Source organism: Cyprinodon tularosa, unplaced genomic scaffold (genome assembly GCF_016077235.1).
Source record: "Cyprinodon tularosa strain WSP-4 unplaced genomic scaffold, ASM1607723v1 ctg170, whole genome shotgun sequence".
NCBI lineage: Eukaryota > Metazoa > Chordata > Actinopteri > Cyprinodontiformes > Cyprinodontidae > Cyprinodon > Cyprinodon tularosa.
Window position 1 is genome coordinate 317,501 of NW_024038532.1, and position 25,490 is coordinate 342,990.

The 25,490-nt window shown below is 39.6% G+C and overlaps 1 protein-coding gene across 5 annotated transcripts; it reads left to right on the plus strand.

Moving 5' to 3' along the window:
* Positions 1 to 214: 214 nt before the first annotated feature.
* ikzf1 (IKAROS family zinc finger 1 (Ikaros)) lies at positions 215 to 21,142 on the plus strand. Of its 5 annotated transcripts, none has more exons than XM_038281394.1 (8): positions 215 to 390; positions 5,436 to 5,489; positions 5,651 to 5,764; positions 14,629 to 14,898; positions 16,821 to 16,988; positions 17,970 to 18,095; positions 18,433 to 18,564; positions 19,802 to 21,142. In XM_038281394.1, the coding sequence occupies exons 1-8, from the start codon at positions 246 to 248 to the stop codon at positions 20,491 to 20,493; spliced, it is 1,701 nt and encodes a 566-aa protein (XP_038137322.1). In that variant the 5' UTR covers positions 215 to 245; the 3' UTR covers positions 20,494 to 21,142. The 5 variants fall into 5 exon arrangements, with proteins under 5 accessions (XP_038137322.1, XP_038137321.1, XP_038137323.1 ...); XM_038281393.1 differs by having other exon boundaries at positions 224 to 390; positions 18,430 to 18,564; XM_038281395.1 differs by lacking the exon at positions 18,433 to 18,564 and having other exon boundaries at positions 225 to 390.
* The last annotated feature ends 4,348 nt before the right edge of the window (positions 21,143 to 25,490 follow it).

Sequence of the window (25,490 nt, forward strand, 5' to 3'; positions counted from 1 at the left end):
TGCAGGCGTGGAGTGGCCCCCATCAACTCCCTCTGTGTGAATGAAATAAATAAACAATGAATGGTCCACTCTCCCCGCTCGCAGCATCCCATCTCATGCATGGCTGCCAGTGATGGTCTGCTGGGTGTCAGCTTTTATTGGCACGGCACAAAGCAAGTGCCAAGGGTTCGGTGGGCTCAACTCCCCGCCGCAGAGCGTGGATAAAAGCAGAGCAAAATGCCTCAGCCGAGCTCAGAAGCATAGACATGTTGGGCTGGAACGAGGAAGTGCAGTGGAGAGGGGAGGGACTCAGGGCGCAGCTCCATGGGGCCGCCGCGGCGCTGCGACCTTCTGCACATGGAGCCGGGGAGAGTTGGAAGAACTTCATTCTGCAAACTCAAGGAATAGCAGGTAAAGTGACATCCACACAACTTTCCGGCTTTACGCTGAACTCACAGGCCTTTTAGCTGATAAACCAGTAAATATGGCTCAATGCGCTCTAAAAGAAATTAGGGAAACATTTGCGTCTGACTGGAAAAATAAGACCCTCCTGTGAGTTTGGCTGCAGGTGCGCCTCAGCATCAGATCCCGGCTCATGCGTCTCGGTTTCTTCATTCCTTCTGATTTTAAAACGAACTATCTTACTAAATAACATTTAAAAACCGAATTTTAAGTTTTTCTTTTTACTTTTATTTTCCGCGTCATTTGCCAAAATTTTATAGGAAGTAGTGGAAATGTTCCCCTTTTTTCCATGGGCCTTTTTTCGATTGGGAATGTGGATAAATGAGAATATTTCAAGATATAAATGATTTGTTTTTTATATAATAACTTAAATATCGTGTTTGTGGTTTGGTTTTGAAGCGCTTAGCGTTTCCTTATCATTTTAACGCGTTTAACTGCTCTGCCTTTTAGCGGCACCTGTTGAAACAGATGCGTAAAGTTCAGATAGTCCAACAGAACATTTCTGAGGCTCAATGTAACCCTCAGATCAGCTTTTATGCTTTTTTATGATAAAAAAATAATAATGATAAAAACTAATTAATGAGGGGTCGATGGACTAAACTTTTTCTTCCTTAAACAGGAAATTAATCTGCACCGAGGCGCGCGGGGTATAAAAAACGCGCTCCGCGCTATTTAATAATCAATGAATCCGATCATTTTCCAAAACCTCAAGGCTTTTTTTTATGTGCGTCTGTTCTAAAATGAACCGCAGTTTCAGTTGATTACTTACACGTCTGTGTAGAGGGAAGAAGAGCACATGTATAGGAGGACTGACGGAACTTTTTAACACTTCTGCCTCTGAGGTGAAAGGCTGTTCATCGACACCCCAAAAAGGAAATACATTTTTTTTTCTTCTTCTTCTTTTAAACTCTTAGAAAGAAACTTCAACTCCTGCAGAAGTTTGAACTTAATATCTTATTTTAACAAAAATTTAAATTAAATTAAAATTCATATATATATATATATATATATATATATATATATATATATATATATATATATATATATATATATATATATATATATATATATATATATAGTTTTTTTTACTTACCTTTCTCCTTTATTTATGATTATAAATCTAAGTGCAGCTAAAAAATACGGTTTTGAATTCCAAAGAAAGAAAACTAAACTATAGTCCACTTTATATAATCCATGATATGTGAAATAATCTATTCTGGTCAGGAGTATGATGGCATGGATTAAACAGAGAATTAAAAATAAGTGTGAAGTGAAAGGCAGTACCTGCTCAAATGGGGTTTTGTAAAGCTCACATGGAAAGTGAAGTGCTCAAAGTGCTGCAACATCTCTCTGCAGATACATCATCTTTCTTGTCAAGAAGAAGAAGAGAGTCCATAGTGTGTGTATGTGTGTTGTGGTGATAATGTGTGTGTGTGCGTTTGGGTGGAGAAAGACAGACAGTTATTAAAATGATTGTACTGTCTGAATAGCAGAGTATTGAAGTGTGTCAGATGCAAATGAAGGAAACTTCTCCTCAGTGCACCTTTCCTTACCCCCTCCACCCCTCGATGGGCTCCCAGAACACATCTGCTAACACTATCTACCCACTTCCACCCATACATTTCATGAATTACTGATGAGAATCTCCATGTATATGTGAACAAAGGTGGCTGTGCAACACGTTGCCTCGTAGCTGATGATTGGTAATAGTCTAAAAAAGCCTCCACAGGTGAAATATTAATAATTGACATATTTTTATCAATTTCCTTAGACTGTGTTAAAAAAGTTTAAGCAATTTTTATGTTTTATACACATTTGAAATGTTTTTTTATGGTGGTAACCTTTTTTTTCCTGAAACCTTTAAGTCGTATCACTGCAAAAAATAGAAATCTCAATAAGTTATTTTTTCTTAAAATAAGTGTGTTTTTCCTTGATTTGAGGAGGTAAGTAAGACACTTTGCCAATGGAACAAGACAATTTCCTCTTAAAATAAGAAAAAACTATTTTATCGTCTTATTTCAAGTAAATATTATCTAACTATCTTATTTTAAGAGTAAAAATACTCATTCCATTGGCAAATCATCTTATTTACCTGCTCAAATTAAGGCTAAACATACTTAATTTAAGCCATTTTTTACTTATTTCTGGATTGTTTTTGCAGTGTAGCGCCTGGAATTTTATTCTGTTTCATGACTCTAAGTCAGGAAACGTTAATTCAATTAAGATATTTTTCACTCTTCTATTGGTTTTAAACAAAGAAAAGAAATACATATATAGATATGTATATGTAAATCCCAGAGTTTTATCTTCAAAGAAGCCGGTTTTGAAGCCTCCTCCTGAGTATCCACACTATGCTCTGGCGTGGTCCTCAGTATCTGTTAACGGTTTTGTTGTTTTCTCATCTCCACCCTGCTCCCTGGTGTAGCTTTTGCACCCTGCTATGAGCAGACGCCTCAACCCCCCCCCCCCCACCAAAGCACCTCACATCAACACACACAAGAAAACACACAGGAGGAAGACCGAGAATTCTGTCAACCCACAAGCCTCTTCCTGCATCTCCCCACTTAACAAACTACGACCCAAACTGTTCCAGTCCCACTCCTCTCTGTGTCAGAAGTCTTCTTGATGACTTCCACCCCACAGCACAAAGGTTCCACTTGCCCCCACATTTTTTTTTACATTTTATTTTAACACTCCACCAACACACTCAGTTTGTTTCAGTTTTCTGCGAGAGCGTTTAAAATAAAACGGGCCGATTTTGTATTATCAGTATTTTGAAAGAAGACAAAGGCGGGATAGAGGACCGTCACTGTGCAGCAAAGTGCTTTTTAAAAAAAAGCTGAAGTACAAATGGCACAGTAGAGAAATAAATTTAGAACGAGACAAAAATGTCTGTCACATGTAAAGAGTGAAAACAGCGTGAAAATAGAGCCGCTGGTCGAGCTGAAGAGCTACTTCCTGATTGTTCTACCCGGCACCTAACTTTCCAAACACAGAGACAGGCGGGTTGTGGTTGTAAATGTAGGAACTCCCTCTTTTTTTAGATTTCTTTATTTTACTCAAGCTAACCCCATAAAGCCCCCACCCCCTTAAATTCGCACCCAGAAAAAAAACAAGGACATACAAGGCATGCTTTAGCTTCTTCAGTCCCTCAATCTCCAAACTCCAGATGCTGAGAAGCTGAGCAGCAGAGCTGGAGCTCAACACGCAACACCCTGAGCAAATCATCCGCACCGCTGACCTTTGCCCCCCCCTCCTCCTCTGTCCTTCTTCCTCTTGCCCTCACACTTGCATCCTGGGTGTCTGGCATCTGTGAGCGTGGAGCTCCCGACTTGACTCCGCAGAATGTTGAGCGTTGCGACAGATCAGGCCTGGTCCCTTCCCACTGTTTGTTCCAAGTGTGTGGAGCCATCTGTCAGTAAAACAGGAAGGCCTAGGTTCCCCTTCTCCCTTGGGCTTGGTTCGCTATTTTCGGGAGCTTCACTTCTCCCTGTGTGGCTGCTTGGACCAGGCAGCCGCCCCACTGCAGGCTTCTTGAAGTGGCGGAGCCGGGGGCCGAGGCTGTCGGGCCCATCTGCTGCAGGCTTGAGGGCCATCCATTATTAATGGGGCCACGAGCATTGGTGACTCCTCAGATACTCAGCCCTGGCCAGAGGATCGCTTCTGGATCGCTTCTTCTCGCTAAAAAAAATAAATAAATAAAGATAACTCCTCCATCCTTCGGCCTGCTTTTCTGTTTAACAAAGTATTCACACCATTTGAGCTTTCTTTACGACCACAGACCTAAGTTTGTTTTAAAGGGACAGATTTAATTTCTACAGATAACACCTAAGAATTAAAAACCTGCTCGAGTCAAATGTCTTTTAGATGGGGCTGTTTTCTTTTTCCTGATTCTCCTGAATGGTTTGAGCAAAGTCAGATTGTTTGGAGGGGATCTAAAGAACCATTGCAGCCCCAGCTGTAAATTTAGGATCGTAAAGTCCCAAATGTTTCGATGCAGCTCCGTCCATCTTCCTATCAACACCCCAACATCTTGATCACTAAAAAAAAAAAAGCGATTCTACAGCATGATGCTTCCACCTCCATATTTTTCTATTTAGACCCAAAACTTTCCATGTTTCCTTTTGATAAAACCCCACAGCATGATGCTGCAACCGCCCTGTTTCACCTTGAGGATGTTTGTTGTGTTCCCTGCATGCCTTTCGACAATCAGCAAACTGGAAAAAATGTCATCTCCTCTTCTCTATAAAATCCTGATCTATAGCGTGTGCTATTCATTATCCTGTCTCCTAGTAGATCAGTGTTGCTCCTCCAAAGTCACCATGCCTCTCTTGGCCACCAATTGGTCATGATGAATAAAAGTAAAAGTGGTCGAATACAGAAGCAGTTTTGCTCCTAAGATTGCTGGATAGCATAAAATCCTAATCAAATGGATAGAAGTTTGTAGTGTGACAAAACACACCTCCTCCTTTGACTTTAGATGATCTTACTCTCGCTCACGATGTGTCCCTCCTTTTTTTACTCCTTGATTCTGATGGTGTCTGTGCTCGGGCCGCGCGCTCAGCGATGCATGCTCAGTAAATTAGAGAGAACACGAGCGTCGATCAGCCGGGCACAGCGGTCGCCCGTATCCCCGGTGACCCCGAGGCCAGTTAATTTTCTGCTTAATTTTGCGGCAGTCAGTTTGCATTTTTGGATGATTACGTGGCAGGAAATTAACAATAAATAACAAATGTGGTCTGAAAGCCCATTCCCGGCGAAGGCGTCCCACCGGCGGGGCCCCTGCGAGCAGGAGCCGGGGCTGCGCTCCAGCTCAGCCTCTCTGTCAGGCTTATAATGAAAACGTCTGTAATTCTTTGTAATCTAATGTAGGGGACAGCGGCTGTGACAAGACTTATCCTGCTGAGCTGATGGAGTCACACCCTCAACTCCTCTAAAGCTGCTTCTAATGTTGAACTTGATTGAACTTATTCGCATCTACATTTCCTCTCTAGAGTACTTGCACCGCATGGAGACCGAAGAGGCCCAAGAAATCGCCCAGATGCCAGGTAAATTCTTCCCTACCTCATGATTGAAATGTAGAGCGCACACAGTCCAAACAATAGGCCCACAAACAGCCTCTTTGCATCAACCGGAGGTAATTTATCTTCTCCTGAGAGAGGCTTGTCGAGGGGTTGCGTGGTGAGTGACGGGTGTGTGTCTCCACCAGGCAGGGAGAGCCCCCCTGCAAACGAAGCGTCTGAAGAGCCAGAGGAGCCCATGGCTGTCCCCGAGGACCTGTCAGCTAGCTCCGCCCACCAGCAGAACAACCGTGGAGACAAAGGTACGAGGCAGCATCTCACCAGCAGCCCACCCAGATCAGCTCTGATGCTCATAAACATTTACAATAAACGGATCTTCAGGGAACTTAAAAAGTGCGCACACCCGTTCCAAAACAAAGAGACCATCATGAGTCATTTCAAACCTGTTTTACACCTTTCATACAGCATTTATCTTCTATAATCGAACCAGAAAAACACAAAAATGATGCAAAATGTAAAATAGGCCAGCAGGAATTAATGTTTCCTTTGCATTACTTTGTACGCCCTCAACTAATCATTTGTTGACGCACCTTTTGATTCAGTTGCTTCGTTAAAACTGAAGTGACTAAACAGATTCTTCTCCCAATGCTGAAGGGTTAAACGTGTTGCTTCAGCTAACAGTGATGCAGACAAATAATCTTTTTAGTAGACACCAAAAGGCTCTGGGTTTAAAACTGTTTGGAATCGTCTCAAACTGCATCCAGTAGCCCCAGAGCATGATGCTGCTGCTTCCATGTTTCGATGTGTTGATCAGGTGTCGTTTGCTTCATCTGATATTAACACATTCTGGCACTAAAGATTTCAGAGATTCAAAAGATGATTATTTTGCTTTCTTTGATAGTTCAGCTTCTTAATTCAGATTTATTGATCTGGTAGGACTATTTCTGCACAGAAAACAACCAAAGTTTAATAAATGCCTAAAGAAATCCCATCTAAATGGCTTAATTGATGTTAGGAGTGAAGTCAATAAAACATCAATGCTGCAACTGAATCAAAAGATCAATTCTCTTGTTTTTAATTTAAATAAAAGAGATTATATAACAAAAAAAGGTGATTCAGGTTTGAAATTAACTCCCATGGTTTCAGTTTCCCTAACTTCGCATTTCATTAGGGTTGTGTAGACTTTTCAGAGCCTCTGTCTGTGAGTTTGAAGAGCCGTCAAATGAAGCAGCAACCAAACAGGAGCAAAAAAATAAATACATGAATAAAACTGCAGCAACATCCATGTCCGTATTCCCAGTGCATCCAAACCAAACTCAGACAGTTAGGCGAAAATGTCAGGATCAAAAGCAAAACACACATAGAGATGTTTATTTAACTTTACCACATGTTCATCCATCGGGAGTACAGCCCAAACCCCCTGGAAAAGACATTTAAAGCTGCAAAGAGACACATTTAGGTCATTGGCAGGAAAGGTGGAGGAAATAGAAACGTCTTTGATCCATGGCATGTCACTAATAACCCGAATCTTAAGGAATACTTAATGTGGCCTTGATTTGAGTTGGTGAACATCAAGCAGGGGAATTTGATGGTGAAAATGAGGAGGAAGCAAGCTCAAGTCTCCCAACATGGGTGGTGTGTGAAAGAGCAAGAAATAGTCATCGTTCGTTGGTTTTTTAAAGATGTAAGGATGAAAAAATTATGCATTAAAGATGTAGATTTTGTAGGTTAAACTGTCCAGGCTTTGAAGGAAAATTTATGTTGGGTAAATAAAAAAAACACTGTGTTCATCGTGACAAAAAAAGGCTGGTCACGTGCTTCTGTGCAGCGTTCCACATATCCAGATAAAGGCAAAGATTAGCAGCTCGCAGTCAAAAATAAGATGCGAGAGGAAACTGAAATAGGATGTGTAAGAGTTTCCTAAGAAGAACTTGCCATCAGACAGTTTCAACACTCCTGGAGATAAAGAGTTTAGGAGCAGGGCCAAAGCCGAAAGAGATCAGCACATCACTACACCACAGAGGTCACACACCTGCACGCACACACACACATTTATACATGCTTACTAACAAAGGCTTTCTCTTTGACTTTACCGGTGAGGTGTCAGGAAGGGAGCTTGACTCAGGCAGGAAATCTCCATGTGCTTCTTAACCAGATCTTCATCTAAAGTGTTTGCTTAAAAATATTTTGAAAAAGCACCTATTATAAAATGTTAAGCTCCAAGTGTAGAGCAAAAAAAGTTGCAGTCTGGGCTAAGTCCTTTTTTTAATTAATTTGAATTACCTGCATGTGTGCGTATCTCTGCACAAGGAGGGGGGAGAAAGAAGGGAAGTGCAAGTATCTGGTACATCTATGCATCGCTGCCTCTGTGATAAAAGCCAGAATGAGTTAAAATTATCGCCCTTGCTCATGTGCTGCTCAGTTCTCTTTAGTAAAAAAGAAAAAAAAACGGCAAATAGCAGGGGGACTATATGTGGGACACAGAACCTCAAAGTATCGAAAGCTCTAAACCTCAAAAACCCAGGTTGTTTCCTGCTGCAGAATAACTATTCACAGCTCAGGAATCGACTTTGTCGGACCATAGTCACAGCGCTGTAGTCAACCATCACCAGCGTGGAGAGAAAATAGGTTTGAAGGTCAAACTGAAGCCATTTTTGGATCCGTTTATAATCATGGAGAAACACTGGGTTGAAGTCACAAGCGTGCAAGCTGACCTTCCCGCTGATTTTTTTTTTCTTTCACTTTCTGTGATTCAGATGGAGCCTTTTGCTATTTCAGAGACATGAGACTGAGAGGGAGACTAGTTCCCGAAAACATGGCTGCGAGTTTCTTTTTTTTTTCTCCTATGTGAGGGGAAAAAGTAGGCTGTATTTAGTGTTCCTGCAAGTTGTGCTGAATGTGTTGCAGGCGTGGTTTGACACTTGTGGTTCCACTACCTTGCACACAAAGTTATTTTCAGGCTCTGAGAGAAGCAGAGAAACAGCGACTTCCAGCAGGCGACCCGTCATCCTCCATCCACGCTAAGCTGCTAACGTCACTCCCAGCTCGATTCGTTTTACTCCTCAGTAATCTCGTATGTCAGGCTGTTGAGTTTTTATCGTTACCTTTTGTGTTTGTCTACAATGCGATGCGACACCTGCTTCCCAAAATGAAAAATCAGGATGTGTGATCATGACAAACATAAAATAAAAGCTTTCTTCCTATTCCATATTTAGTCACAACTTCCTCATATCCATGAGATCTGTGCAGCTGCCCAGAGTTGAAGGTTCCCTTCTCTATCCGCTTCATGGCTTAAACATTTCAACTGCTTTTTTTTGCCTTAGGGGTAGTCGAGTTTATACGTGCATGTAGCACTTTATATGACAAAAAGCTCCATTTTCAGTTATGAAATATCAAAAGGGATAAAGTTATGAAGTGTTTCAGCACCATGAAATCTTTGCTGTTATTTGCAACGTTGCTTAATTTATTTCGGGCTGAATAGTGAGCATCTGCGAACAGCAATGCAATGCTTAGACTTTGAGCCATTTCTGATTGTGAACATGCTTTGATTTAAAGCATTTTATCACTAGCTTCAACATATGAGTGTAACATGTTTCATGTTGCATGCAGTCCCAAAAGAATACCTAATTATTACAAAGCATAATGTAAAGATTAAAACAATGATTATGCATCCTGGGTCATGATAAAACAGGGACTTCACTGGAAAAAAATCTCAATCTAGATCAGTCATTTTTACCTTAAAATAATTGCATTTATTTTTGAATTGAGAAGGTAAAAGAGACATTTTGTCAATGGAACAAGACAATTTACATTTTAAATAAGAAAACACAAATGCATTGTCTTATTTCAAGTTCAGTTTATCTAAATATCTCGTTTTAAGAGTAAAAATACTCATTCCATTGGCAAATCATCTCATTTACCTGCTGAAATTAGGGGAAATGCACTTAATTTTAAAAATCTTTACTTGTTTCTAGATCGTTTTTCCAGTGTTATAAGTAAGGACTTGACCCTCTGAAGTATTCATATAGTTTTCCTTTACTCATAAGTTAAGCAAATAAATATGAATCAGATTATTAATCTTTGCTTTTGAGCTTTATAACCTGCAAGTCTAACAAACATGACCGAATTGTAATATTACATGCTACATGAGCAGGAGCTTTGACTTCATCACTGAACTGCTTCAGCCTGCCTGAGAAAAAAAAATGTGATTAAAAAAAAAACACGTCGGTGGTTTTTTTGAGAGTTTCATGTTTTGCAACTCGTGCAGCAATGGCTTCAGAAAAGATGAATGTCTGAGCAAGTTGCTGATTCTCTTTCAGGTTTGCAGACGTCACAGATCCACAACGCTCAACCGAATCACACAAACAATCAGGACCTCCCCCCCAAATCAGAGATTCAAATAATTCTCAATAATCAAAATTGAATTACTTAAATGGAACATTTTATAGCTAACTACAAAAAAAATACAAATTATGACACTTTTTAATGGTCATATTTGCCAGAAATATTAAACATTTTGTATATTTTTGTGAAAATGCCTCAATAATGCCCATCCATCCATCCATCCTTCTCCCGCTTATTTAATGTGGCCAGTGTCTATCTCCAGCAGTCTATGGGCGAGAGGCGCCATGCGACCTGTCCAGGGTTTACCTTTAGATTAGGTGTAAAACTGACACGTCATTTCAGAAAAAAAACACCAACAGTGAAACATGGCGGCGATCATGATGCCATCGTCTAGGCCTGCTTTGCTGAAACCCTGATTTCTGCCTTAAAGCAGAAGATCCAGTAGGTTGTGAGCCTAAGTTTAAGAGTACCTGGGTTATGAGGACAGACAGCAGATCAAAGCACACAGGCGAGTCCACCTTTCAGTGGTGAAATGTGAATTTTGGAGTGATCCAGTCAAAGTCTGCTCCTTAATTTGAATGAGATGCTAACCTTGAACAGACTGTTGATGCTGTGGAACTCTCTTATTCTTTGTAGTTAAAACAAATTTTCAAAAAAGTGAGGGAGTCCTTGTCAGCGGAATTAGCAGTTAGGGATTACGGGAGGCGATATTTTTTCCTTTTTTTGTCTTTGTTTGGATACACTTTTTCCTCTACGTCCAACCTATTCTCATTATGAGTGCGTACGAAATCGTACAAAAAAGTTATGCACCGTAAATTCGTACGTTTTTGACGTTTTTTTCGTCGTATGCGCATGCGCATCTGACGCACCATTCACGAATATAGAGTATAAATTACAATTAGCCCTAACCCTGACCCTACACCTAACCCTAAGATATAAAAAAGCAAGCAACGTAGTTAGAGACATGAAGAAGTGATGATTGCACTGTTTTTCCCAGTTTTACGTCCGTCCACGGATCTGCTTTTTTTTTCTGTCTGCCAGCGCATGCGCACTGATGTGGTCTTTTGAGGAAAAATGTCCAAAACCTACGAAATAGTGTGCATAACTTTTCGTACGATTTCATACGCACTGATAATGAGAATATGTTGCAATGTCAGGGGTCACAAACGCGGTGCCCGCGGGCAACAAGGGGCCCTCAAGGACCACATGGGGTGGCCTCAACGCCTTCTGAAAACAGCAACTCAGCAGTGGGCTAAGTTTAAAATTTTATTTTATTCTGTGACTCTTCTTTCTAATCATTTATTATAGAGTTTTATTATAGAGTATTATAGAGTTTCATCATAGTAATCATATAGGGCATTTTAGCATTTTTTAATGTTTAAAGGAAAATTAGAAATTAAAAGTAAACAATAAAAATGTGTTTAATTTGGATGAAGTTTAGGTGAACGTTGACCTCTCTTGTTCATAGGTCAGTATTGGTAGCCATTCCTATGATTCAGTAGCCACGAAGTAGCCCTCAGCCCTGCTCTACGTAATGAAATCCTCCTTTCAAAAACTGCATTTTTTCTTTTCCTAATTAATCTTTAGGCCTATATAATCGTATTTATATCAGCCAAAGATAATGATTATGATAGTTTTTGGATTATTTGATTCATTTAAGGGTAAAGAAAGCAAAAAAAAACAGAAATCTATAACAAATGGCTTCTTAATTTAACAGATTTGTGTCAGAATTAAAAAAAATTCAAAGACTACAGGTCTACAAAGAGCTTATATGTCGACAGTTCTTGGTTCGGCACCTAGAGCAGCAGCTTCTGGCTTTTCTAGAGAGGTCTTTCCTCCTGTTTGCGTGCCAGCTAGTGTCTCTCATGTCATTCGCTCTGCACAAAAAGAAACCGTCAGAGAGAAGTTTGATGTGCAGAACAGATAAGGAAGATAAGTTCATAACGTGATCGACGCCTGGCTAATCCTTGTGTTTCACCTCACCTCCTGTTAGCAGACCTTTATGTTCCCTCTGTGACTCGTTATAAAAAAAAAAAAATTTCTGTTTCAGTTACATGTTGTTTTACAATCCCTTTCCCGTGCTTCCCTTTCTGTCACTTCTCCATAATTCTTGGTATTTCAGTTAGACAAGCCCGCTTTCTGAAGCTTCCCCTTTTTTCCATAGATTCCTATATTTCATGATTTCCACTTCTTCCTCTTCGGTTGTACAAACAGAGGCGAAAGCATGGGGAAATCAGGCTGCTGCTGAGATGTGCAAACCACAGTTTGGTAGCTGTGGGACTTGCATGATCCTCTCACACATTTCTAAATGTCCTCTGGTAGGAAAAGCAGGAGAAGGCGGTTTATTGCACATGAAGCTTCTCTTTTCTGATTACTGTGGAAAACCACGAATCAAATAAAAAGCCCTTATATATTTGTGGTTGGCATTTATGCATAGGCTTAGAGTTTTTTTTTAAGTTTTTTTTTTAACTAGGCTAAGGTTTGCGCCTATAAGTAAGATAGTAAGAAGTGTTGCTCTGATAGTTACAGTCCCTGTAGTTTGACACTGCTTCCTGTGTCTCTGTTTCCTGTTTATCATGCTGTCATTTGCTTCACCAAAGTGTGATGGTGTGAGATGATCAGCTCGTTGCAGCAACTCATTTCTGACGTCCTGAATAAGCAGGCAGGCCTTCCACCTGTGTGTCCTGATAAACTCGCCTCCCCCTGCAGAAAGCAAAGAGAAACAGCCTGTAGATGGGTAGGTTGACCCTCGGCTGATTTTGGCTCACACCAAAAAGCCTAAAATAGGAGGGAATTTCTTCAAGCAGCACATAGAAAATGTTGCAGCCTGTAGAGAACGATCCTGTAGGTATTTTGCAGTGCAGGGTTGTTTTAAAATGAGTAATTTCCAGCAGGAGAAATTAAAAAGACGAATGAATAAGAAAATTAAGGGATAAACATAAGATAATGAAGCAGCAGCAAGTCAAGACATGTTAGATTAAAGTGTCCTCCAAATGTATTTACACATCTCAAATATTTCCACATTTTGTCTTTCATTAGAATCTTATGCGATAAACCCAAAAGAAAAGTTGTACTTTGTTTTAAAGCAGAAGTAGAAAATGATTTAATGAATAAAGAACTGGAAAGTGTGTCAGGCATATGAATTCTGCCTTCCTTACTCTAATGTCTCAAAACGAACTGCCTTCAGAAATGCCCTGTGTTTAATATAATCTCAGGATAAATAAAGATGTTTGAAGGATTTAGAGGAATGTTGCAGAACATTAGGAATAAAATAGAATGAAAACCATGAGAGCGGAGAGGTTTACAGCAGGGTTAGGATCTAAAACAATAGATATGGATAACATCCTAAACCGTCCCAACATGCTTTGACCAGAGAAGCAGCCAAAAGGCTCATGATGGTTATACACTGTAAAAACCAGCCGATATTTACTCTCAGTTCTATTCAGTCAATTTTAATATTTGAAAAAATAAAACAAGAAAAAATAAGTCAAGTGTACAAAAATGTAAACGATTCAGTACGGAAAGGCCTTAGGGTGGGTTCTAAACCTTGATCTTTATGTTGTAACATCAGTATAAAGACTGTACCTCCATCCAAGGCTGCAAAAAAAAAAAAAAATCAAATAAATAATTTCTATGCATTTAGATTGTTGGACATTGCAGTGTTATCAAATTCTGAAGGGCTCAGCAGAGCTGTTACTTCCTGGTGCATGCTCTACCATTGGCCAAAATCTTTGAGTAAATTTTTTTTTAATGTTGCATTTGCTACAAAATGCAACAAAAAAAGTTGAATTTTCCAGTTATAATTCAATTATAAATATATAAAGGTGATTTTTTATCATGGATTGTATTTACCATCAATCAAAATCACTTTTTTAGAGTGTGGAAAACTTTTCTTTTGAAAATTAACATTCTGTATCACTCTAAAACACGGCAGTGGCAGCATCGTACTTAAGGAACGCTATGCTTTACTCAGAGTTTAAAGGAATATGGACGAAGAACAATACTGAAAAAAAAGATTATTAGAGTTTGCAAGAAAAAAAAAATATTAAATCAAACTATTTCTTTGCTTGATTTGAACATTTTACAAAGCATTAGATACAAAACCCTGCAGCTGAAATCACTGCAACGAGCGGTTCTTTCCAGTATTAATTCATAGGGAATGTAAACAAATGCATGCCACACTTTTCAGATTTTCATTTGAAAAACACAATTTTGAAAGCCTCCTTTATTCTTCAACTTTGCTACTATGCATTACCTAGTGTTGGTTTGTTGCATAAATTCCCAATTAAAGTCTAGTATTTGTAGATATTATGCGACAAAATGTGGAAAGGTTTGTGAGATACGAATACTTTGGGGAAGTTAATGTATAATACAGCAATGAAGCGCTCCGGTCATAAAATATATATATATATTTTATGATATATATATATTTACAGCCATAATTAGTAATTAGCTTCTCAACATAACAAAGGTTATCCCAGATCCTGACAGAAAACCCTTTCTTGTAAATGCATATAATAAATATGAGAGCAGAAATGAAGCCCTATCAGTAAGAGAGAAAATAACGACTGAAATCAGAATCAGAGTAACTTTTAGAAAATTGGCCCCGATGACCAGAATCCTGCAGGTTTTAAATGAGATATTATGAACTGAATGAAACGTAAAGTTTAAGGCTGTGAGGAGAATGAAAGGATTCATTTAAATATACCAGGATGATCATGACTCAAAGTTCCCATCTTCTAGAGTTTTACATGATAACAGAACTATGAAGGTATTCTAAACCGTGGCCCCCCCCCCCCCCCCCCCCTGCCCTCTTTTCCAGCCTGTAACATTAAAGTTGAGGCTCGCAGTGATGAGGAGAGTGGGCTGGCCTCTGACATGAATGGCGTGGAGGAGGAGGAGTGCGCGGAAGACTTGCGCGTGGTCGATCCCTCCGGGGCCAAGGTGAACGGCTCACAGCCGAGTCCCGAAGCCAAGGCCTTCTCCTCGGCTGGCGGTATCCGGCTGCCCAACGGGAAGCTCAAGTGTGATATCTGTGGGATAGTTTGCATTGGCCCCAATGTGTTGATGGTGCACAAGCGAAGCCACACCGGTAAGCCGCCTGCAATATTTCTTGCTCTTCCTTTGCACCCATGTTTACTGTGACTATGAAAGGGAGGGGACTGTGTGCTGTTGCGCTTCCTGTTCTTTTTAAGATCTGATAGAGGCATCGGCAAAAGTCTCAGTGCGGTTTTGCACTGCATTTTTTTTAATACGAGTAATTATAAAATGTAGCAGAATGCCCTCAATTCTCCTAAAAACTCCTATGCATTGATGAGCACAACATTAGACCCAGATAAATCAGCCGGCTGCAGATCAGACACTGATTAATTTCAGTCAGTCAGCAGGTCAGCTACGAAAAAACCTTTTAATGCATGAAATCTAAGAACTCCCAACATCCCCAGTCTGCAAAAGCAACAATCAGCACATTTTCATGCACTTTTAAATCATAAAAGTGCATCAAAATGTCATGCACTTTTTATGCATCACATTTTGTATAAAGTTTCATGATTTTTTCTAGCTTAAAAAAACAAACAAAAAATTATCAAAGAACCTGCAGAACATCATTTCTGGTCTTTGTCTAGATGTTTTAATCATGGAGAAGAAAATAGTGATGCACCAATAACTCAGAAAGAAAACACAACTCATTTATCTGCAGGTCAAATATTACAAATTCTACTTTTTACAACCTGTAGAATAGTTTTTTGTTTATATATGATAAAATCTAGAAAAGAAAATGAGGCTCACTCTAAACCTACCAGGTACCAGTATCAGCCAGGAATAGCTTAATCAGCGCAAATAAACAATCTATCCTGTCATGCATGACCGATTTTCAGCATCACATTTAACATTCATCAGTTTTCACTTAAAGATCTCCTAATAACGACCTGACAAACCCTAATTATCCACAGGTTACTGTGCAAAAAACACAACCTGAGTTCAGAAACAGGATATCTGCTGCAGATAAATGGAATCTACCCCAAATTGACAATTATCTGACTATTAAAAGTTCTTCAAAAATTCAGAATTGATATGCTATTGTAATGGAGCCAAACCAGTGGTGGGGAACATTTGCGAAAAAGCCATTTAACTGTCAAGCTTCTGAAACTAATGAAACTCAAAATGGAAGAAAGGAACACTTGACTAATGTAAATGCAAAAGAAAGTACCCAAAGAGATATAATGAAATGGCTCCTATTTAAAAAGAAAATATTCTGCACTACGTCTTTTGCTCCTGAAATGCATTTTTAATGATTTTCCCTTTATATTTTTGCTGCTTCACTGGCGACTCTTATTTTAAGGCGGGCTTTTGAAAGAAAGAAAAAAAAAAAGGCCATATTATAACGTTTTCAGAGAATGCCACAACACGCGGAAAGGCTGGATATTGGTTTATTCCAGAGGCGCTGATCAGGAAGACTGGCTCTCAACACAAACTGTTTCCCCTGCTTTATTCAAATGAGGCTGAATTTGCATGGTGATGTGGTGCTCTTATTTTAGAGACGAAGAAGAGGCAAAAATGAGATTTTCAGATCAAATTGACCTAAGCAATGGTGCATTACGGAGCTGGCAGGCTGAGTCTGAGAAGCTCTTGTTCGATCAGAGCGCCAGGAGTCGATGAGGCAGGGGGAGCACGGAGAGATGGAGTGTCGCTGCGCTGTGAAACCCTCCCACCGGCTGCTGGATCGCTGTCTGCCCCGGAGACGCTCCATCATCCAGCTTGTTCTGGCGCTCAGAGCGCTTGTAGATCAGTGACCCTGCAATCCTGCAGCCGCCAGCTCTGCATCCACAGAACTTTGTGCTTGAACAAAACAGATGAGAAGAATTAAGAGGGAAAGATAAAAGTCATCTGTTAAATAAACAAATATATATTTGTTGCAGCAGTAATGCCCCCTTTATATTTCCCATTTCTTCTACTGTATGTGTTTTACCTCTTTGCATTCAGGAGTGTTTGTCTTCTTTCTTCTGTTGCCTTCAGGCGAACGCCCGTTTCAGTGCAGCCAGTGTGGCGCCTCTTTCACCCAGAAGGGTAACCTACTGCGTCACATCAAGCTTCATTCAGGGGAGAAACCCTTCAAGTGTCACCTGTGCAGCTACGCCTGTCGCAGGAGGGATGCCCTCACCGGCCATCTGCGCACCCACTCAGGTAGGCATGCAACGTCCACCCGCAAAGACATAAAAAACTTCTAGGAAAACTAAGGGCTAAACAACTTCTGCTGTGGACTCAGTTCTTTTTAAGGGGAAGTTGACAGCATGGAGTTATGGTGCCTTTTTTTTTTCTCTTTTTTGCAAATGCTTTGCAGAAGTATGTGCTAATGAAATTTGGTGTAAACAGCCTACTTGCTCCAAACTGTTTAGCGGAAGAGCAAAAGGATTACCTGACAGGAAAGAGCCGTGCATGTTTCACTGCATTAGGAAAAACAGAAGCTGCCCAGTTTAAAATATCAGCTCTGATCTGTAGTGAATCTTATTCTGAGGCACAGATAGAAAACATCAATCTAAATTAAATGTCCAGTAAAACATGCAAAAGAATGAGAACTAAGATAGGGTTATAGCTTTGATTTTATCATCAAATTTCTGATTATTTAACCTCTTTTATAATTTCTTAGACAGTGACTAAGTTGATTACTTTTATTTAACTATCCATATTAGTTTATTTTTGTTTCAGCTGCAGAAATCTTGTTTTTACCTATTTATATACTTTTTATTAATCTATAAATATATATATATATATATGTATGCTTTTTTAGATAAAGTTGAAATATTTTTCTGAATCATTTTACTACTATTTAAGCAATTATTACCCTTTGTTTGGAGTTTAATTTAAATTGTGAATTACCATAATTGCAACATTTTCCAAACTGATCATTTTAATTGCATTACTTAATATTATGTCAATATTTTTATTTAATACAAACATATTCTATATTTGCTTTTTTAAGTATTTAGTTTGTTTCAGTTGTTAATCCCATATTTATTCTTAAAACAAACTCAAAGCAATCTGATCTTCTTTAAAGGAGAAAACTTTCCTATAAAGAAGTCAGTTATAGAAATATGTTTATCATAAAATGTACATCCTATTTATATGTCTTTATCTAGATCTTTTTTTCTCCTTTCTGCTTTTTAGTCGGAAAACCACACAAGTGTGCGTACTGTGGCCGGAGCTACAAGCAGCGCAGCTCCCTGGAGGAGCACAAGGAGAGGTGCCACAACTACCTCCAGTGCATGGGACTGCAAAACAGCATCTACACGGGTTTGTAGCTCAAAAACCTTCCTTTCCCCTTCTTCTGAAATATCATACCCCAACAATACTGATCTGTCTGAGTGCCCTTTGTAATCCACATAATATTAGAGGCATGTCTGCATTCTGTAGGTATTTGACTTTAGAACGCATGAGCAAATACTCAGTTTATAGACCAAGAGCTTCACATGTCAGAACAGTCCGCTCTCTGCCCTACATACAGTAGATATCTAGAAAAATACCATCTGGCATGTATTATCAGGTTCCACCTCATCATCTGAAGAAAAAAAGAACCAGTTCAAAATTACTCTGATGCTAAAATCTACTTTTCTGTCTTGCTTTCCAGTAGTAAAGGAAGAAAGCAGCCAGAATGAGCAGAGGGAAGACTTAAGCCAGACGGGATCTGACAGAGCCTTGGTGCTAGACAGACTAGCTAATAATGTAGCTAAGCGTAAGAGCACTATGCCCCAGAAGTTTGTGGGTAAGGGCTGCAATCTGCTTCTTTTGTGTGAATAAAATGCTTTTATTTTTGTTAACAAATTGGTGCAGCAGCAGCAATGTCCTTTGTGTTCGTTATGCCAACTGGGCTCTGCACAGTGCATGCATGCCGACTTAGTCTGTTAGAATATCTTAAGATAGATAATCAACTGTTAGATAGGCTTAATAATCCTAGCAAAATAAAAAGGAGGAAATGTGACATGCAGGTGCCAGACAAAGATCATAAAAACAGACAGTGCAAAAGCAAAAATACTCATATTTTATGTCACAGCAAAACCACCAAAAACAAAAAAGTAGCATATTTTGGGTTAAAGGTTAGAGAAAAAAGAATTTTTGGACAAGTAAGACCAAAATTACAGCAAAGTTTTCGGCCTGAACAAACTTTTTTGATGCTAATACCTAGAAAGCTCACCCTAAACATGCCATCCCACTGCTAACACGGTGATGGCGTAGCCATGCTGAGGGAAGCTTGATTTTGTAGATGCTGGGAATATAGTTGGAGATACGTACAGGTCAAGATCCTAGAAGAAAAACTTGTAGAAGCTGCAAAATGCAGAAGAACTGGGCAGAGTTCACCTTCAGTTAAGAATATGCGGATTCATGTTTGAAGATGATCTTCATCAATTTTTTAACCAACATGAATGATGAAAACTAACCCAGCACATCAGCCTGTAATGGGGTGGTGGCAGCATCATGCTGTGGGGAGGAATTTTCTTGGCAAAGATACAGAAGCCGGTCAGAAATGAAGGTTAGGTGGATGGAGATTAATGCAGGAAAAAAACAGAAGCAGAAGAAGACTTGAGAATGGGCTGAATGGTTCGTCTTCAAGGAGAGCAGCAACACTAAAAAAAAAGAAAAAGAAAGATGGTTGTACTAATGAGAGATGGCAGGCTTTAATTATAATATAAAAAACAAAAGATATGGATTGGTCTGACACTAAAATAAATTCAGCTTTGGGGTTTTAATTTGTGGGAGTTGTTTTCTGACTAACTTAGACAACTTTTATTGTCATTTTGTATATACAGAGTGTATACAAAATGAAATTTCATTTTATACAGCTTCCAGACAGTAAATGAACATTTCCATTCCATAAAGTGCAGCAGTGATCAAATGTAAAGAGCAACCCGGAGAGCAGTAGGCCTCCTAAGAAGATGGCAGGATGTCAGTGAATGTTGAAGGTTGTTGGTGAAGTTTTTCTTTGTTTCTTTTTGGCCCCTCAGGAGACAAACGTCTGTCTGATCTTTCGTATGATGGAGGATCAGGAGAGCTCATTCAACCCCACGTCATCGACCAGGCAATCAACAGCGCCATAAGCTACTTAGGGGCCGAGTCTCTCCGACCTCTGGTCCAGACCTCCCCGGCTTCCTCCGATGTCGGCCTCAGCTCCATGTACCCCCTTCACAAGTCTGCCACCGAGGGTCACGTGGGCACAGGCTTGTCGGCCAAAGACAACGCCGCCGAGAACCTGCTGCTGCTGTCCAAGTCAGCCACCAGCGACAAGGACGGCTCGCCCAGCCACAGCGGCCAGGACTCCACCGACACCGAGAGCAACAACGAAGACCGGACAGGCGCGGCCACCGGCCTCATCTACCTGACCAACCACATCACCTCGGGGGTGAGGAACGGCGTGCTGCCGCTCGTGAAAGAGGAGCAGCAGAGGCAGTTCGACGCCATCAGGGCCGGCATTGAGATGGCCTCCGAGGGCTTCAAGGTGGTGACGTCGGACGGGGATCAGGTGAGGGCGTACCGCTGCGAACACTGCCGCGTTCTCTTCCTGGACCACGTCATGTACACCATTCACATGGGCTGCCACGGCTTCAGAGATCCATTCGAGTGCAACCTCTGCGGCCACCGGAGTCAAGACCGATACGAGTTTTCGTCTCACATAACCCGGGGGGAGCACCGCTACTGAGCAGAGAACACACAATACCACGTAAACATCTGCAATAAAAGTGTAGAAAATACGTTCTGTAAAATACACTGGAAGTTTTTAAACCATGATGCATGTTTGTTGATATATGGATATATGACTATTAAACCCTTTTTTTTTTTTTGATAGAAATGTTTCAGAAAATATGAACAACTGTTGTAGAATATGCAGCCAAAATATCAATGGACCATTTTTTTATTAAAACAAACAGGAAAACAAAAGACTTGCACCAAAATATAAATAAATAAATCAATGCAAGCAAAACACTGCAAACACTGGAGTTTAATACAATCAGTGAAACCTAAAAAGGTGAGCAGCTGCAAAACGTCTCAATCTGTCACCTTTAGCTTGTCTTCGTGGTATTATTTATGAAACATTTACATGCTTGTCTATTTTTCTCCCCCTTATATTTATTACAGTGATCAATGTTTTGTGTTGTAGAGTAGCATCTTTTTTCTGTTCAGCTGTACTAAAATGTGTGTGAGAGGAATTTTGTGTCTGCTGCTGGAGGTTGTTCATGTAAAGGATCGGACTGAATCTGCTGTACTGGAAACTAAAAATAAAGTTACCATCATTTGAAGAGAGGGTTATGCTTTCATGATGTCAATAAAGGATATTTTATATATGCAAATGGAGTGGGTAAGTTTTCTTTAAGAAAAGTCATTTATATGTCAAAATCTTTTAATTAGGTAGAAAAAAAATGATTGGTGGAGCTTCACTCTCTAACTTTGGGAAATCTTTAAGTATTAATGTCAATCAAGATGCCGCTCGGTTCAGAGCTGTCAAATCAATTCAAGAAATGCCAAGTGACTGACGTCCGAGTAAATAAAAAGAAAAAACAGTTTGGAGAAAATGTAGATAGAATAAATGGAAACTGAGTTTTTTACAGTGCATTTAGGATTTTCTATGATATTAATATTTTAAGTTTGTATTTTTCATATCATCTGATAAAGTAGGTTTACCTTAATAATAAGTTTTAATTAGAAAATATTATTCAATTATTTGGTTACCAAATTATTAACTATTTATTCGTTATATGCGGCGACATAATTCCAGGTTCAGTTTTTATTCTAATTATCATCTGACAGCTCATTAATACCTAAAACTATTTTTTTCATTTTAATTTTGCAATCTGCAACTAAGTTATACATTTTTAAAACGTTATTTGCCCTGTTTTTAAAAAAATAATTTATGAATATTTCAGAATCATCAAAGGAATCCCAAGGATTTTTTTTTAAAAAGCCTATTTTTTAAGTGATTGTCTTATTTATAAAAGCAAAGTTGTTATATTTAACAGTAATTATGTGGAAAAGCAACCTATTGACTGATTTGTAATAACCGACAGCAAGTCTTTTCCATCAGTGTAGAAAATCTTTACTGACTCTTGCTTGAAGATTTATTTTAAAGGGTATATATCCTTCAAATTTCACTTTATTAAACTCTTCAATATATTTCTTTGTGTACTCTTAGTCTCTAAAAGTCCAGAATAGTTGAATTTAATGTCTCCAGGTCTTGCAGTGTTATCATAGATGCTGTATGGTTTATATTTTAGCTTTCTCCATTTTCTATTATGTTTTCTGTGAACCAGTTTATTGGCCTATATGTTTCGGGGCGTGACAAAAGTACAGCCCAGAACCAAATAAGACAACATCCCCAAGTTGACATCAATTCGGAGATTCGTTTAAATTACCCATTTTATGGTGGAAGTTTAAAATTGGGAGATTTGCATATATTGGAATTGTCGACGGGGTTTGAACTTCTCTGTACGTCCATTTCACCCACTGAACTATTGTTATTCATCTATGACAATTTTTTTTTTGTCATAGATGAATATGTCAGATAATTTTGCATTCTATGACCAGTTTACATTATTACATCATGTTCTAGTCACTCATATGAGTTTTGTGTCAGTTGGAGCTGTTCTGAAGATATTCCGTTAGGTTATATCCAAGTAACGTCTTCCTATGGGCAACGACTTGAAGGCACAAACTAAACTGTTCATAATTCATTCATTATGATACACCAACATTCATAACATGTAGGCGAATCACTGTCCCCCAGACATCCGCGGTTATATTTTTTATATTTCAATTTTTTTTAAAACAAAGCGGAGTGTGTATGACATCAACGGCGCGCCGGACTGGAGTTGTGACAGGCAGCCAGGGCCACAGGCGGCTACGCTCTACCCCTTCTATTCATTTGGCGAGCTAATCTGAATCGTCCAATTCCATTTGGAGAGCGAGATCATCTGTGGTAGTGGCTAGGGCTGCAACTAACGATTATTTTAAAAATCGATGAATCGGCCGATTATTTTTTCGATTAATCGATGAATCGGACAAAAAATATATTTTATACTAACCTCTTTATTCCAAAATAAACATTTTAGACAGAACAAACAATCACACAAGTACAGGTTGCTCATTAACTGTACTGGTGCAATATGAAAAATAAATGTTTGTGTTAAAACTACGCAAACTTACATGAGAAATGTAGCTGTACATCCACAAAATATAGGCTACTTTGTTTCATAAAGCGCAAAAAAAGACAGGCATTTTTTATTTCAAAAGCCCCTAAGGCGCTCAAACAATAGGCCCCCCATTTCAACAAATGAGTTTTTTTTAGACTAGAAGAGTTCTGCCTTTTAAGACAGGAAAGTATAGCAGTTAAAGTTGCTACTTGAGAAAATACTGAACCATAGAGATAAAAATAGGCCTGTGGTTCAAATTATAAATTGTATTTGGAATAAAAATGAGAGAACTAGGGGTGCTAAAAAACACATCCTCCAAAGACAGATATTTACATGGGAATGTGGCATATAATTAATTGACATATTACTGATCTTGCTGGATTTTATTCTGCTTTATTTGCAAGTTAATTCATTTATAAAGGCTATTTTAATTATTGTGATCAATTTGCGTCGTCAATCCCGGCGCATGCGCGCTTCATTTGCAGTCTGGACGCTGAAACATCCTGCGGCTCTGACTGCAGCGCTGAGAGGGACTCCTGCGGGAGAACGGGGTTGGGATGGGGGGGGCGCCTCACGGCAGCAGCTGCTGCTGCAGGACAAGAGTAGGAACAATGCATGCTTTCACGTAAGAGTCTCCAAAAGCCGCCAGTGACACCGTTAAAAGTCGCCAGATTTGTCGCGAGTCGCTTTTTTTTTTAAATAGTCGCTGGAGGGGTCTGAAAAGTCGCTAAATATAGCGACAAAGTCGCTGAGTTGGCAACACTGCGCACATGCAGCGCTGGCTCGCTCTGCCTTAATTTTTTTTTCTTCCCCAGTTTTAGTCAAGTGGCAGTGATGACGGCGGCGGCGGATGACGCATTAATCGCGCGACACAACTAATCGATGATGAAATTCGTTGCCAACGCTTTTAAAAGTCTATTTTTATCGATTTTATCGATTCGTTGTTGCAGCCCTAGTAGTAGCACTAGACATCTTCCAGGCATGTAAGTAAAACTAGCAGCAGTTAAGCGGACAGGATGAAGGAATGGTAGCGCACGGATCACTCCGCTTTGTTTTAAAAAGATTTAAATATTAAAAATACAACTGCGGCTGTCTGGGGGACAGTGATTCGCCTACATGTTATGAATGCTGGCGTACAATAAAGAATAAATTATGAACAGTTTAGTTTGTGCCTTCAAGTTGTTGCCCATAGGAAGACGTTACTTGGATATAACAAAACCGAATATCTTCAGAACGGCTCCAAATGACACAAAACTCATATGGGTGAGTAGAACATGATGTAATAACGTAAATCAAGGGCCCAATGTAAAAAAAAAAAAAAACAGTGTTCCCCTTTAAGATTCCTCTTCTATTGTTTTTCCACCCATACTCTAAAATTATAATGTAAATGCCTTTATTGTTCCACAATGGGGAAATTTTTTCTCTGCATTTTGACCCATCCCCTTGGGGAGCAGTGGGCTGCCATTGTATGGTGCCCGGAGAGCAATCAGGGTCTTGCTCAGGAACCCAGAGTTCAGGGGATCAAACCGGGTACTTGCAACCTTCTCAGAGCACATGCGGCCCTCATGGTACAGAAAAACAATATTGCATTATGGGTAATTCTGGTGTAAACTCTTACCTCCCGCAGTGTGATTGGAAGATAGAGTCTGAGCTTTATTGACTGGTTTCATCTCATTCAGGTGGAACCAAGAGGGAAGCTCATTTCCATTTAAAGAGCTCACATTAAAACAAGATGTTCAAAGATGCATCTTAGAAAAATCAGTAAAACAGATGCCTGAAGAGCTGCAATAATAAAAAATTCAGCAAATTCGTTGGAATTCTTTAACACACACATACTAAGTGATTTAGATAGGAAGAAACAGGATTTTAAACAATATTCAAGCTTAAATTCAACCACATTTGGAGGGCTGAGGTATTCACAATCAGTGTTATTTTATTTTCATTAACACTGTCACAAGTAGAGAGCAACGAAATTTACTCTCTGTATTTAACCCATCCCCTAGGGAAGCAGTGGGCTGCCATTGTGCGGCGCCTGGGGAGCGGTGTGGGGTTAAAGGTCTTTGCTCAGGGACCCAGAGTGGCAGTTCTGGGAGAATTATCCTGCCATAATGAAAGAGCACATAAAAAATATCTGAGCAAGAAGCATTAAATCTGAGAGAAGAAACAAAGATTTGAGAGAGAAGAGAAAATATTTGAGAGAGAGCGCATGTTTTGAGTGTGAGCATTATAAGTTTTGAGTGCAAGAAGATGAAATTCTTTTCTCAAATTGAAATTATGTGCTCTTGCATTATGGCAGGATAATTCTCCCATAGGCATTCTGTGGGATTGGGGCTCAAACTCAGAACCTCAGGATTCCAAGCGCAACGCCCAAACCACTAGGCCGCCACTCCCCAAAGCAGGCATTAGTGTGAAGGGTCTTTCCTCAGGACCCACACTGGCAGCTCATTCCCAGCTGAGATGCGAACCCAGGCCTCCAGTTTGCTAGCCTCATGAGACCATCCTGATCTCGCGA

Bases quoted from the DNA above. Each gene is read 5' to 3' on its own strand.
- ikzf1 (XM_038281393.1), top strand. From the start codon at position 246: ATGTTGGGCTGGAACGAGGAAGTGCAGTGGAGAGGGGAGGGACTCAGG. The intron at 5,490-5,650 runs GTAAATTCTTCC...TGTCTCCACCAG, and splicing joins AGAAATCGCCCAGATGCCAG to GCAGGGAGAGCCCCCCTGCA. The intron at 18,565-19,801 runs GTAAGGGCTGCA...TTGGCCCCTCAG, and splicing joins TATGCCCCAGAAGTTTGTGG to GAGACAAACGTCTGTCTGAT.